This window comes from Mustela nivalis, assembly GCF_964662115.1.
Source record: "Mustela nivalis genome assembly, chromosome: 9".
NCBI classification, from domain to species: Eukaryota; Metazoa; Chordata; class Mammalia; order Carnivora; family Mustelidae; genus Mustela; species Mustela nivalis.
Genome location: NC_139028.1, coordinates 13,242,227 through 13,257,342, shown reverse-complemented (window position 1 = coordinate 13,257,342; position 15,116 = coordinate 13,242,227). Strand labels below are relative to the sequence as shown.

General features: G+C 39.3%; 1 protein-coding gene across 3 annotated transcripts in view; it reads left to right on the top strand.

Moving 5' to 3' along the window:
* Positions 1-15,116, top strand: part of LOC309840781 (protein MFI) — a 63,157-nt gene that overhangs the window by 38,355 nt on the left and 9,686 nt on the right. For 2 of the 3 annotated variants that reach the window (XM_082683236.1, XM_082683234.1), the window contains 4 exons: positions 492-545; positions 679-879; positions 2,249-2,379; positions 9,535-9,705. In XM_082683236.1, coding sequence (XP_082539362.1) covers positions 492-545; positions 679-879; positions 2,249-2,379; positions 9,535-9,705 — 557 coding nt within the window. The remainder of the gene's footprint in view (positions 1-491; positions 546-678; positions 880-2,248; positions 2,380-9,534; positions 9,706-15,116) is intronic. The other variant, XM_082683235.1, reaches the window with a different exon arrangement.

Genomic DNA, 15,116 nt, shown 5'->3' with positions numbered 1-15,116 from the left:
CTCTACTTTGCATTTGGTACAGGGCACTAAAATTTAGAAGACCAGTTATATACAATTCTTATATACAATTCTTATTTTTGACCTAACAAAAGTTAGTTAGGAAAGGTCATTTGGTGTTAAATTAGCCAACCATATTTTTTCCCTGAATTTACCAATAAAGTAATATTTAATATGTAAATCATGTATTTGAGGACTTATGTAAAATTTCTGTCTTGTGAATAACAACATATCAGTTGGTTTTTATACTTAAATGTTTCACAGAAAATAAACACAATTTGGTATCATTTTTCCAGTTTTCATGGAAGATGTTTTATTTATTGGATGCTGTAAGAAATTAAATCTTAAAATATTTTTTAATTTAAAAATAATTATTTGAGGTTTATCTGATCTATTTCATAAATAATATATGTTCAGCAACTATTTTAACATGATAGAGTCAGAAGTAGAGAACTAATGTATACAGTGTTGAAGAGTAATACATTTTTTTATAGGCAGAGCTTCTAGATGCTGCTGCTGGCGTTCATGTACGATTCCGATTAGGTGGTGTAAGTATGGATGAATTCTTATTTGATAGTTTTAAAGCATATTTATGTGAAATTGAAAAGATGTAATTTTAAAAATGTAAACCATTTTTTGGTAATTAGATTACAATGGTCCTTTGAACTTCTCCATATACAGGTTAAATTTCCACCTGATATATACTATAAAATTTTCACTCATAGACATATTGAAGATCTGTGTGCTAATAGCCCTAGAAATTATACAAAACTTCCAGCAAAATATACATCTCATATTAAAAGTGATGATCTTCAGGAAGAGAATCATAGTGGCTGGTATCGTCGTGTAGAAAACAATGGCTGGAGGCCTGTCACCGATACAGTAAGAAAAGAGAAATATTAATAATTTTGACTCTTATATATTTAGAAACTCATTTGTATTCTTGAAAATTAATTTTAAAACAATAAATTTTGATAATTTGATAAAAAGTGATGACATTAACTACCAGGTTACTAATAATACTTCAAGATCAGCAGTGTATCTTTTTTTTCTTTACTTCTGCTTTTAGTAATCAGCTTTGATCTGGGTCATCTTTAGACCCAGATAACAAAGCAAATTTGAAAATTTTGTTGAATCTATATTAATTAATCCTTGGACTAGAGCTGGGAATTCTTGAGAAGAAGATAATGTTTTCTCTTATAGAGCTTGTAACAGCAGGGACTAGTGGGAAATAATTTGGGTCGGCATAGTGTTTGGAACTTTAATATGTCCTCATTATCTGAATGAAATGATTTTAACTGTACATGGTTTTGATTTAGGGACTTTTCCAAAGGCACCCAGGTTTAATGTCATTTCTGTGGAGATTCTAAGGATGTTTGTAAGCTTACATTTTGCAGGTTAATCAGGTTCTATAGTTCGAGATGTCTCTTTGGGCTCATATCTTCATTCAGGTCCTTAGTCTCTCGTATGCAGATTATAGAATTGATATATTAAGTATACTAAAAAGTGAAAATGATCAAAGTGTGAGTTCATACATTCATTCAACAAACCTTACTGCATACCAACTGTGTGTCAGGCATTGTACTCGATGCTAGGGAATACAATGGTAGATAAAATAGTCTCTCCCCTCAAGTGTTTTTTCTTTTTAATTTAGGAGAGAGTCAAGTGAAAAGAATATTTCAGTACAGTGCTGTAAGTCTGTGCTTTAAGAGGGACAGATACACAGTGTTACAGGGGAAAGCAAACTTTCCTCCTTTTTCTTTACTGTGTATGTGGTAAAAAAGAGGAAATGAATTCAAAGTAAAAAAACAGGCAACCGGTTAGGATAGCAGGTCACACGGGGAAACCACAAAGTTTTGGAGCATAATGATGAGACTGTTCTTGAAGGGTGCCTGTATTCCTTGAGAATTAGAGTCTTCAGAAGTCAACAGCACAAATAGTAGGTAAGGTCTGTTATGAAAAACAAAAAGAGTACTGGAGTATGTCTATGCATTTATCTGTTCAACCAATAGTTATTAAGTACCTCAAGATATGAGTGCTTTGTTAGTCTTTCTATAACATGTGTCTCTGAAAGTGCAATGTGCCCCTCACCCATGGTATATAAGAAGTACCTTAAAAGGGGTGTATTCACTCCTGTGTTTCTACCTTGACATATTCCTACTGAACTCACAGAAATTCTTGTCTGTAACCAGATAACCTCACAATCAGTATCTTAGCACTTTGTGTTACTCATTTTTCATTTCCTCAATAGTTTTGGATGTCTACTGAAAATGCAGAGGTAGGAGAAGAAAAAAAAATTGAATTCCATTTCTCTAAACTGAAGAGAAGACAAGATATGGAAAAGAAAAGAAAAATTAGAAAGATAGAATGGATGAGGAAAATGTAAGTTGAAAAGTTAATGAAATAGTTAGACTTACTAAATATATACTATTTTAAGTTCTTTTAAAAAATGCTATCACTATTAAAATGACTACATGCTATTTTTCAAAGAAAATGTAAGATTACAGTTCTGTTTTTAAAAATGCATAGAAAGCAAACATTTAACAAATGTGTGCTATGTGTGATATACTGTTAATATCTAGGATATAAATGGGGAAAGACATGTTGTCTTTGACCTCAAGGAAATTACAGTCTATTGGAATATTAGATACGAAAATAAACATTTACTCTTATATACCAAATAACTTTTATTTGGCCCTCCAGATCCACTCTGTACCCTTCTTAACCTTTCTTTTTGCCCTAAGACCCTGACCTGTATGGATTGCACTAAAAGTTATTCTGTACATGTCACCAATCTATTCTATTTATTTATTATTTATTCTATTCTATTTATCTGTGAGCTTGTGTATTTTTAGTTTCCATATGTAAGTGAGATCGTAGGGTATTTTATCTTTCTCTGTCTGACTTGCTTCACTTAGATAATGCTCTCAAGCTCCATTTGTGTTATTACAAATGGCCAGATTTCATTTTTTTATGGCTGGATAATATTCTTCTGTGTGTATCACATTTTCTTTATCCGTCCATCCATTGATTTTTATAAGAACATGTGCAGACATTCAGAAGACCTTGATAAAGTAGTTCTTCATCTCTTGTACCTGCAGGGTGAGTTGGGGGCAGCCCAGGAACCAGTTGTAAGGGTCGTAGGGTTACAGTGCCTACATGCAAGCAAGTGCTTAATGCTCTCAGGTCCTGGGCACTAAGGTAAGGGCACGAGTGGTGAGGAAGTGGAACCCAGAGACCTGGGAGGGAGACAGATGGGCAGGCATGGACAAGGCTGAGAACTTTGAACTTAAAACTCCCCTCTTGGTGGTGGAAATTCTTCCTGCCTGTTCTGTGGGGCCCAGGCCTTTTCTGCATAAAAGCGTTCCAGCCCCTGCACCTGGCATAGTTGCTGCATGTGCCCATGTTGCTTCTCCTCAGCATTCTCCCACGAACATCGCACGTTGCCTCCAGCCCACGGAGAGAGTTCTGGCTCAGAACAGCCTGGACACAGAGGTCAAGGTCTAGTCCAGGAGCAGATTGCTTATTAATCAAAAGGCTTACAAGAATTTACCAACCTTTCATAGGAGCCTTGGAAACATGTGAGAGTGGATTTTCAGGTTGTGAGATCAGAAGATGATTGGGTTAAATTTACTGATAATGATCACATTCATTTAGGATTATGAATTCAATGTGTTGGCTTGAGACACAGAAATGATGTTAGTCTGTCTGGTTGATTAATCAAAGCCTGAACTCAGCCGAAGCTCTGCCATTGCAAATGCCTGCCCTCCTCTGGTGTACTGTAGAGAAAAGCATTTCTGGTCTTGGGAATGCATGTCTTCGTTCCTCTCGTGTGCAGTCTACTCAGCTACCCACTAGCTATAACCCCAGGCCCAGAAGACAGTTTTCATCAAGTCACTAATACATGAGAGGAGCTGCAGAGTTCTGGATGAACTCCATGGTAGCTGTTTTTATAGACCGGAAATGACAGTGGGGAGAGCTGTGGTGGAATTGGTACCTTTAGTTTGCCAGGAATAATGGAACTCTGAAGTGGTAGGGGTCGCAGCTAAGCTTCCAGAAGCGTTTCCTCTAATGCAGCAAGTGAGGACAGCCCCTGGCCCCTGGGATGCTGCTATTGTTCTTTCTCATCCCAGCCAGCAAGCAGAAAGAAAGGCAGTTCGCATTTACATGGAAAGAAGAGGATGTGCCTTTCTTTCTTATTCTCAGAGCTGTGTCTGCTCTCCTGCTGTTCTCCCTACTCCCTTCCCATAGGCCATCATGCCTGTCCTTGCACTGGTGACCTTACACTCATCAGAGGCAGTGAGCAGAAATAACTCCCCGATACTTCATAGGACAAATGCATACCAGAGGGAGAGAGAATTTTGCAAAATGCTAAGGGTTTGCCACATGACTAAAGCTTATGGACATTTTGGGATATCCTTTCTAAAGTGAGAGACAAATTTCAGTACCTTGGTGTGTCTGTCTTAAAGGCACACAGCACTTACAGGGCATCTCTGGATTTAGGAAGCTAAACGTGCCGCATTAGGGTGTGCTGCTCCGGCCTGTTTTCATGGTAACCCAGTGAGGCTGCTGGGCTCCAGTGAGCCAAGGTGGTGAACATGGTAGCAGGTCCACAGCGTGGTCACGGTCCTCCCACTTGGCCTTTAGGGCCAAGCAGTCCCAGCAGTATTGGACAGACAGTGAAATACTGTATGGGGCTTTTTGTAATAAGAGGATCTCAGCACAGAGGGTTTAGGAGTAAGGTAATGCCCTTTTCTGCCAACCTCTGTTTTAAATTTGAAAATCAGTTCCAGTTCTGCTACTGGGCTGAGGGAGAGACCGGGTGCTTGGCAGGAGGACTGGAGTGCTCTGCGATTATGAGCTGACCTGGGTTTTATCTAATCCAGTGAACTGTAAAGCTGAGAGGATACAGCATCATCTCAGTACAAAGTAGATGAAGTGCAAAAGAGAATGGGTCTGAAACGGTCTGGAGGGCAGTGGTAAGCTGTATGAGGTAAGCTGTATGGTAAGCTGTATGAGCAGGTGGCCCGGAGTCCTTCAACACCCGCTTATGCTGCATTGGCACTGCTCTTCTCCATGCCTTTGGCTTCATGGGGAGTCCCCTGCGGCCAGCTAACAGAGGAGAATATATTAGATCTAATTCACCAGGGATCAGCACAGGTTTCTGGCAACATCCAAATATGGACAGTCCCTACATTACAGCCCCCAAGTAGGCTCAGAGAATGGTCAAAGGGTGTCCTCCCAGTGAGCACAGCCGGTTTTCTACTTCATATATAAAGGAGGAACAGCTTGAGACAGGAACCTTATTGTCTGTGGGCGATAACTGAGAGCTTCTCCGCTGATTAGGCACTTGGGTGGGATTAAATGGGGAAATTGGGATTGGATCTGGGGCAGGTATACTCACAATGGGCATAGCGTATGTTTGTGTCCTTGTGAGTGCCCTCCCAAGGGCCCAAGATGCAGAAAGCGCTAAGTATTCGGATGGACGAGATGACCCAGCCTGTGGATGTCCGTCTCACTGACCATCTCTGTGGCTGCCCAGTGGAGCCGTGCACAAGGCGGCCGTGGGTGCAGGCATAGAGGCTGCATACAGACTCCTAAACTTGGTCTTTTCCTCACTGCGGTCGTTCCCACTCCATAGTCTCAGCTGACTGGACAGCAAAGGCCGTTGCTCTGCCTCCGACAGTGTGCTGGCTACCTGGTGGCAGGGTGGTTAGTCCCTTCATAGTCAGGTGGCATCTCTTCGTGTTCACAGTGATAGACAAACATTCTGGATGTGTGTTTGATTTCTCTGCTTGCGTCACTTCGGTCAGCAGTACCATTTATTACAGAGCCTTATCCATCATCATTTTGTTCCATTCAACATTGCCTCTAACCAGGGGCCCATGGACAGTACAGGAAGTGTAGTAATAGGCTCAGAACAACAAAGTACATGCACCGTGTGTGCCATCACCCAGAAGTGGCACTGATGGAACATTAGTATGATTTGCTGAAGCCCAGGCATAGCACGGGGTGGGGCGGGGGATGAGGTGGGGTGGGGTGGGGAGACTGCCTGGTAATAAGCCAATGTACATGGACAATAATCCTTTTTTTCCCTTTCCTCTGTTTATTCTCAAAACAATCCTCATCCATAACTGAGCTCTCTATTTCTAATGACACGAACATTTCTATCTCAAAATCAACTGGTGTAACACTGAATTTCTTATATTCTTCATCATAAAAATTGTTTCTATTCCATATTCCTCTTGGCCTCAGATTAAGATACCATCATTTGCCCAGTCATCCAAGCCAGAAATGTAGGGGTTCGCCTTGACTTCTTACCTTTCATAAGCTCCCATGTGTCATCTGTCATAAAGTCCCATCAGTTCTGCTTCCAAACACTCTCCTCAGTCCGGCGTCCCCGTCCCTCCCCGACTGGAGCGCTCAGTGCTCTCGTCTCTACTTCACAGGCAGGGTCCTTCTGCTTGCTCCCTCTGTCTCCAGTCTTTTTGCCATTTCTGTGTAAACACTAGTGCCATGTCTCAAAAACAGATTAAATACCCTCCTTACCTGAAACATATTAGGGGCTCACTGTCCCTACATCCCACATGATAGTCTCTCTCCCCAGGTTGCTCTTTTCTGGCTCAATTCCATGGCAACAAGGCTTTCACCATTTTTTTTCTTTTTAAATATTTTATTTATTTGACAGAGATCACAAGTAGGCAGAGAGGCAGGCAGAGAGAGAGAGGAAGGGAAGCAGGCTCCCTGCTGAGCGGAGAGCCCAATGCGGGGTTCCATGCGGGGCTCGATCCCAGGACCCTGAGATCATGACCTGAGCTGAAGGCAGAGGCTTTAGCCCACTGAGCCACCCAGGCGCCCCAGCTTTCACCTTTTGATACGTGGCTCAAACATCTCTTTCTGAAGCCTGCCCTGACTTAGCTAGGCACTGGCACTTTTTTTGGAGGTGCCTTCACAGATCTATAAATACTAAGTTGTCACACTTTTGCAGATCTCCTCATATTGGTCTGCTGCTTCCACTGTACTTTGAGCTCCTGAAGAACAGGCACTCTGATCTATTTGTCAGCACAGGGCTGTAGACATAGTAGATGCTTAATGAATACGTGTTTTTTGTTGAATAAATTGAGTGAGTGAGCAAGTCAGTCATTCAGTCCTTATGGCTGGATGTGGTTGTAATGTTTCCTTTATGTAAGGTTGCAGGGGGTGAAGGAGAAACGTTACTTGGTATGCTTTGTTCACTGATGGCATCCTCTACCGACCTTTGCTGAGAATCAGCAGTGAACAAAACAAACAAAATCTTTGTATTTTTTAATCTCTCTTAATTAAAAAAAAAAAGTGTATTTTTTATATTCCCTTCCTGTGTCCTACAGATCTTAGCTCTTCTTGACTTCTTTTCCAGTTTAAACTTTGATTCTTAGTAGGTCTTTTGCATTTTAACTTCTCTCCCTGGTGGTATATTCAGAAAGACATTTTCATAATTTTTTTCTCTTTAAATTTTCTATCTTAGAATAAGAGATCATTTTAAAATGGATATATTGGAACATTACCTCTAAAGCCAAATTTTATATTGTTTTTGTTTTAAATACCATTTTTTATAAAACAAGTTATGATTATAAAGTGATCTGTATTTCTGGTTACTATTATATTTGAAGTTCTGTCCTACTTGCTAGCCTATCATTGTTTGATTACTGTTCTAGCCCCCTTAACTATAAATAGTGACTAATATTTAAAAAGTTTAAAACAGAATTAAATTCTTGGAATAAGTATTATAATTCTCTTTAAAATTCATCCTTTTCCTGTATATCCTTGATGAGAGCAAAAATAGATAACTGAACTTTTAAATCACTGTTGCCAAAGAAAAAAGAAATATCATCCAGGTGTCTGAATCTAATCACAAGTGTATATTTGGGAATGTAAAACAGGAAAGAACTCATAAAAAATGTGTTCACCTCTGCCTTCCAGAAGTTTCTGATTTTTAAGTACCTTTTTGTTGTGGCATCAGCATTTGTTAATAAACCTGGGCCATTGGGTACCATCATTCATTCATTTAGTGTATATATTTTTGATTGCCTATTATGTTCGGGAAATATAGAGTAGAGGATTGAAGTTCCACGGAGGAATCCCACCTCTGCACACAATGCTTTGCAAATGGTGGACAGTCGATAAATATTTATTACATGAGGAAGTGATTGAAGAACTATAGAAAAATTGTGAAATCATACTTTCTTAAAATTTGTGCTCTTGCTAGCTAATATAAACTAAGAGGCATGTTTCTCCTTCTATGAGAGTAGCTCTCATGGATCATTAACTATTTGAAAAAGTTAGAAACTTCATGAAGGCAAAGACGTACCTTGTTACTGTCAGACCCCTTACCATCCAGGAATTTGTAAGCCTTCTTTTATTGAATGTTTCCAATGTGCCAGTCATAGTTTGGAATGCTTTATAAAGATTCACACTTCAAAATCCTTCTGGAATGCTGAGAAGAGGATATGATGATTACCATTTTAAGGTAATCTGAAGCCCAAGAAGACTAGGTTATTTGGAAAGGTCATAGAGCTAGTAAATAAATCACAGAAGCAAGACTCAAGGCCAGATGGCTGGATATCAGAGCCCTACCTAGCCCTACATGACCACTGTGCCGCTTCCTGCTCTGTGTTGATTTAATAAATGAAAACAGTTTCAGCATAGGTTAACTTTAAAAACGGAATGCCAATATAGATCCTAAAACGAAAAACCAAAGGAAAAATGCTATTTTCCAATATTCTTGGTAAAGACTGCTGACTTGTCTCTACTCACTCAGCTCACGTGCGGTAGATGCACGCACTGATGCATGAGACAGGACATGAGACAGAACAGTGCCACCGAAGAAGTCTCAGCTTGGAGTCCCATTCGAATACGGGCTCTGACATCTGTTTACTGCTTACATGATCCTGATCAATGTCTTAACTTCTTCACCTCCCCATTTGCTCACCCATAAAATGGGAGTAAAAACAGCTGTCACGGAGGGCTGCGTCTTTTTAGAATTAAACAAGATAATGTATGAAAAGTACCTGACACAAAAGAGGGTGTTATCATCTCTCCTCCCTTTGACTCTCCCTCTCTTTCCTGTTCCCCTCCACTTTCCCAGCCATTCCCAGCCCTTAGCCACATGACCTTGTCTTCCAGGACTTAATCTCTCTCCTGAAAGACGAGAGGGCTACTCATCTGATCTCCAGGATCCTTTGACTCTAATTTTGTGATTCAGTGATTTAGTTGTATTTTCATTGTTATCATAGCAGTGCAGTGTACTGAGGGGTGGTTTTGAAATGAGGCTTTATGGGTAACATGGTTGATTCAGTTGCTTTCTTTCCCTTTCCTTTTTCTTTTTTCCCCCCAAAACATCTCATCACATAGAATTGGTTTGGATGTATTTAAGTTAAATCGGGTGAAAACGTGGTTTAATATGTAAATGGCTTCACAGCAACAATATATCTATTAACTGCATCTACTAGTAATGACCGGTTTCACAAAATCGATTTCTCCCTTCCTTTCCCCGTTTAGGTACTATGCAGGAAACCTAGAGGCTAAGTCAACAAATCGTAGAACTCTAGATTTAATTCACACAGCAACCAAGGGGCTCATGAGAGCTGTCGAAAGCGGTGGACTAGATTCAGTGATGGAATGGGAAGTGGATGAAGTGCTGAACTGGACAAATGCCCTGAACTTTGATGAGTAAATGCTTTCTGCTTTTCCTGGGGAGCAAAGGCAGGCCCCGTGTGTGTTTCTGATGTTCCCACCTCTGCTTCAAATCTTGGGCCCACAAACGTAGTCTTTTTTTTTTTTTTTTTTTTTAGATTTTATTTATTTATTTGACAGAGAAATTACAAGTACACTGAGAGGCAGGCAGAGAGAGAGAGAGAGAAGGAAGCAGGCTCCCTGCTGAGCAGAGAGCCCGATGCGGGACTCGATCCCAGGACCCTGAGATCATGACCTGAGCCGAAGGCAGCGGCTTAACCCACTGAGCCACCCAGGCGCCCCCACAAACGTAGTCTTAAAAAAAAGAAAAAAAGAAAGGGTATTGTTTGTCTAGAAAAAAGAAGATATGAGGGAAGAATATAAAAAAGATGATATAAAAGAAAAAAAGTGGACTTGGGTATTTTTTTAATTGAAGTATAATTAACATACAATGTTATATGAGTTGTAGGTCTATAGATAGTGATTCAACAGTTCTGTGTATAGCTCAGTGTTCACCATAATAAATACAGTCACCATCTGTCACCACACAACTTTACTATGTGTATTACCGACTGTATTCCCAGTGCTGTACTTCTCATCACTGTGACTTGTATCTTTTAATCCCCTTTATCTGTTTTACCCATTCTGCCACCCATCTCCCTTTGACAAACATCTGTGCTCTATATTTAGAGTCTGGGTTTTTTTGTTCATTTGTTTTTTAGAAACAAAATCTAGTTCTTAGATTCCACACAAAGTGAAATTCTTTGGTATTTGTCTTTCTCTGTCTGACTTATTTCACCTAGCATTATACCCTCTATCTCCATCCATATTTCCACTAATGTCAAGAGTTCGTTTTTTATGGCCAAGTAATATTCCACTGTGTGTGTGTGTGTGTGTGTGTGTGTGTGTGTGTCTACCACATCTTCTTTATCCATTCATCACTTGATAGACAACTTGAAGCAACTTGGGTTGCTTCCATATCATGGCTACTGTAAATAATGTTGCAATAAACATACATATCTTTTCAGATTAGTATATTTGTTTATTTTGGTAAATACCCAGTAGTGGAATTACTGGATCATATGATATTTAAGTTTTTAATTTTCTGTACTGTTTCCACAGTAGCTGTACCAGTTTTCATTCCCATCAATAGTGCAGGAGGGTCTCCTTTTCTCCATATCCTCACCAACACTTAACTATTTCTTCTCTTGTTGATTTTAGTTATTCTGATAGGTATAAGGTGATATCTCATTGTGGTTTTCATTTGCATTTCCCTGATGAGTGAAGTTGAGCATCTTTTCATGTGTCTGTTGCCCATCTGCATGTCTTCTTAAGAGAAATGTGCATTCATATCTCCCACCCATTTTTAACTGGATGTGTGTGTGTGTGTGTGTGTGTGTGCGTGAGTTGAGTTGTATAAGTTCTTTATATATTTTGGATATTAACCCCTCATTGGATATTTTATCTGTAAATATCTCCCATTTAGTAGGTTGCCTTTTCATTTTGTTCATAGTTTACTTTGCTATGTAAAAGCTTTTTATTTGGTATAGTCCCAGTAATTTATTTTTGGTATTGTTTTCTTTGCCTGAGGAGACATAGCTAGAAAAATGTTGCCAAGACCACTATCAAGAAATTACTGCATACATTTTCGTTCTAGGATATTTCTAGTTTTAGGTCTCACATTTAGGTCTATAATCATTTTGAGTTTATTTTTGTGTGTGGTTTGAAGAAGTGGTTCAGTTTCATTCTTTTGCATGTGGCTGTCAAGTTTTCCCAACTCCATTTATTGAAGAAAATATCTTTATTATATATTCTTGCCTCCTTTGTTCTAGATTAATTAGCCATATATGTATGGGTTTATTTCTGGCTCTGTACTCCATTCCATTGACCTATGTGTCTGTTTTCATGCCAGTGCCATACTGTTTTAATTACTATAACTTCGTAGTGTATTTTGAATTCTAGGATTATGATACCTCCAGCTTTTATTCTTCTTTCTTGAGATTGCTTTGGCTATTTGGGGTCTTTTGTGGTTCCATTCTAATTTTATGATTGTTTGTTCTAGTTCTGTGAAAAATGCTTTTGGTATTTCAATAGGGATTATGTTATATCTATAGATTGCTTTGGGTAGTGCGAACACTTTAACATTTAAAAACCAATGGGGCACCTGGGTGGCTCAGAGGGTTAACCCTCTGCCTTCATCTCAGGTTATGGTCTCAGGGTCCTGGGATCGAACCCTGCATTGGGCTCTGTGCTCAGCAGGGAGCCTGCTTCTCCCTCTTTCCTGCCTGCTTCTCCCTCTTTCTCTGCCTGCTTCTCTGCCTACTTGTGATCTCTCTCTGTGTGAAATAAATAAGTAAATAAATCTTTAAAAAAAATCTTATAAAAACCAATGTGCAAATGTGGTATATCTTTCCATTTTTGTTGTGTTCAATTTCTTTGATCAGTATCTTACAGTTGCCAGAGTATGGGTTTTTCACCTCATTTATTAGGTTTATACCTAGATATTTTACTCTTTTGGGTGCAATTGAACATGGGATTGTTTTCTTAATTTCTCTTTCTGCTACTTTGTCATCAGTGTGTAGAAATGTGATAGATCTCTGTATATTAATATTGGAATATTGCAATTCTACTAAGTTCATTTATGAATTTTTTTTATTAATTTCTTTTCAGCATTACAGAATTCATTGTTTATGCACCACACCCAGTGCTCCATGCCATATGTGCCCTCCATAATACCCACCACCTGGCTCCCCCTACCTCCCACCCCCACCCTCTTCAAGACCCTCAGGTTGTTTTTCAGAGTCCATAGTCTCTCATGGTTAACCTCCCCTTCCAGTTTCCCTCAACTCCCTTCTCCTCTCCATCTCCCCATGTCCTCCGTGTTATTCCTTATGCCCCACAAATAAGTGAAACCATATGATAATCGACTCTCTCTGCTTGATTTATTTCACTCAGTATAATCAGTATAATCTCTTCTAGTCCCGTCCATGTTGATACAAAAGTATCAACCAATACTCCTTTCTGATGGAGGCATAATACTCCATAGTGTATATGGACCACATCTTCCTTATCCATTCGTCCACTGAAGGGCATCTTGGTTCTTTCCACAGTTTGGTGACTGTGGCCATTGCTGCTATAAACATTGGGGTACAGATTGCCCTTCTTTTCACTACATCTGTACCTTTGGGGTAAATACCCAGTAGTGCAATTGCACTACTTAAGGAATCTCCACACTGTTCTTCAAAGTGGCTGTACCAACTTGCATTCCCACCAACAGTGTAAGAGGGTTCCCCTTTCTCCACATCCTCTCCAACACACGTTGTTTCCTGTCTTTCTGATTTTGGCCATTCTAACTGGTCTAAGGTGGTATTTCAATGTGGTTTTAATTTGAATCTCCCTGATGGCTAGTGATGATGAATATTTTTTTATGTGTCTGTTAGCCATTTGTATGTCTTCATTGGAGAAGTGTCTGTTCATGTCTTCTGCCCATTTTTTGATATGATTATCTGTTTTGTGTGTGTTGAGTTTGAGAAGTTCTTTATAGATCCTGGATATCAGCTTTTTGTCTGTACTGTCATTTGCAAATATCTTCTCCCATTCCATGGGTTGCCTCTTTGTTTTGTTGACTGTTTCTTTTGCTGTGCAGAAGCTTTTGATCTTGATGAAGTCCCCAAAGTTCATTTTTCCTTTTGTTTCCTTTGCCTTTGGAGACATATCTTGAAAGAAGTTGCTGTGGCTGATATCGAAGAGGTTACTGTCTATGTTCTCCTCTAGGATTCTGATGGATTCCTGTCTCATGTTGAGGTCTTTTATCCATTTCGAGTTTATCTTTGTGTATGGTGTAAGAGAATGGTCGAGTTTCATTCTTCTACCTATACCTGTCCAATTTTCCCAGCACCATTTATTGAAGAGACTGTCTTTTTCCCACTGTATATTTTTTCCTGCTTTGTCGAAGATTATTTGACCATAGAGTTGAAGGTCCATATCTGGGTTCTCTACTCTGTTCCACTGGTCTATGTGTCTTTTTTTATGCCAATACCATTCTGTCTTGGTGATCACAGCTTTGTAGTAAAGCTTGAAATCAGCTAATATGGTGCCATCAGTTTTGTTTTTCTTTTTCAACATTTCCTTAGCAATTCGGGGTCTCTTCTGATTCCATACAAATTTTAGGATTATTTGCACAAGCTCTTTGAAAAATACCAGTGGAATTTTGATCGGAGTGGCATTAAAAGTATAGATTGCTCTAGGCAGTATAGACATTTTAACAATGTTTATTCTACCGATTCAAGAGCATGGAATGGTCTTCCATCTTTTTGTGTCGTCTTCAATTTCATTCATGAGTGTTCTGTAGTTCCTCGAGTACAGATTCTTTTTTTCCCCTTTTTTCTAGGCTCCTGAGTATGGAGCCCAACATGAAGCTCAAGCTCATGACCCCTGAGATCATGAGTCAGATGCTGAGGGGCCCCCGGGTGGCCCAGTTGGTTAAACGTTTGCATTCAGTTCAGGTCATGATCCTGGGGTCCTGAGATTGAGCCCTATGTCTGGCTCCCTGCAGGGAGCTAATTTTTTCCTAGTTGTTTTTGTAGTTCTTTTCTGTTCTTTTTCTCTTGCTTTCTCCCTTTGTGGTTTGTTTTCTTTAGTGGTATTCATCTGTTCTAACTTTTTCTGTGGAATCCTGGACAACAAGTTTTCAAAGGAATCCAGCATGATTATATGGAATATTTCAGTAACATTACTGAACTCAGGCTACTGATTATCTCAGGGAAGACCAAACTTGCAAACACCTTCCCCTACTAATGGCAGAAGTTAGGTATAAGCACCATTTTCTGTCCCTTTCCCTACACGCGTGCTCGTGCTCATGCTCCTGTGTGTGCTTGCTTGCACAGGATAAATCTTAGATAAATCTTAAAAAAAAAAAAAAAAAAGAGTCAGATGCCTAACTGATTAAGCCACCCAGGCACCTCACTTACAAGTTCTGATAGCTTTTTGGTGGAGTCTTTCAGGTTTTCTATATGTAGTATCATGTCAAATGCAAATAATGACAGTTTTACTTTTTTCCTTACCAATTTAGATGCTTTTTATTTCTTGTCCGATTGCTGTGGCTAGGACTTCCAGTACTGTGTTGAATAAAAGTGGTAAGAGTGAACATTATTACTTTGTTCCTGATTTTATAAGAAAAGCTCAGTTTTCACCATTGTTAGCTATGTGTTTTTCATATATAGGCTTTATTATATTGAGGTGTGTTCCCTCTAAACCTACTTTGTTTAGAGTTTTTATCATGAACAACATTGTATTTTGTCAAATGCATTTTTACCATCTATTGAGAGGATCATATGGTTTTCCTCCTTCTTAGTGTTAACATGATGTATCACATTGATTGTTTTGCAAATATTGAGTCACCCTTGCAT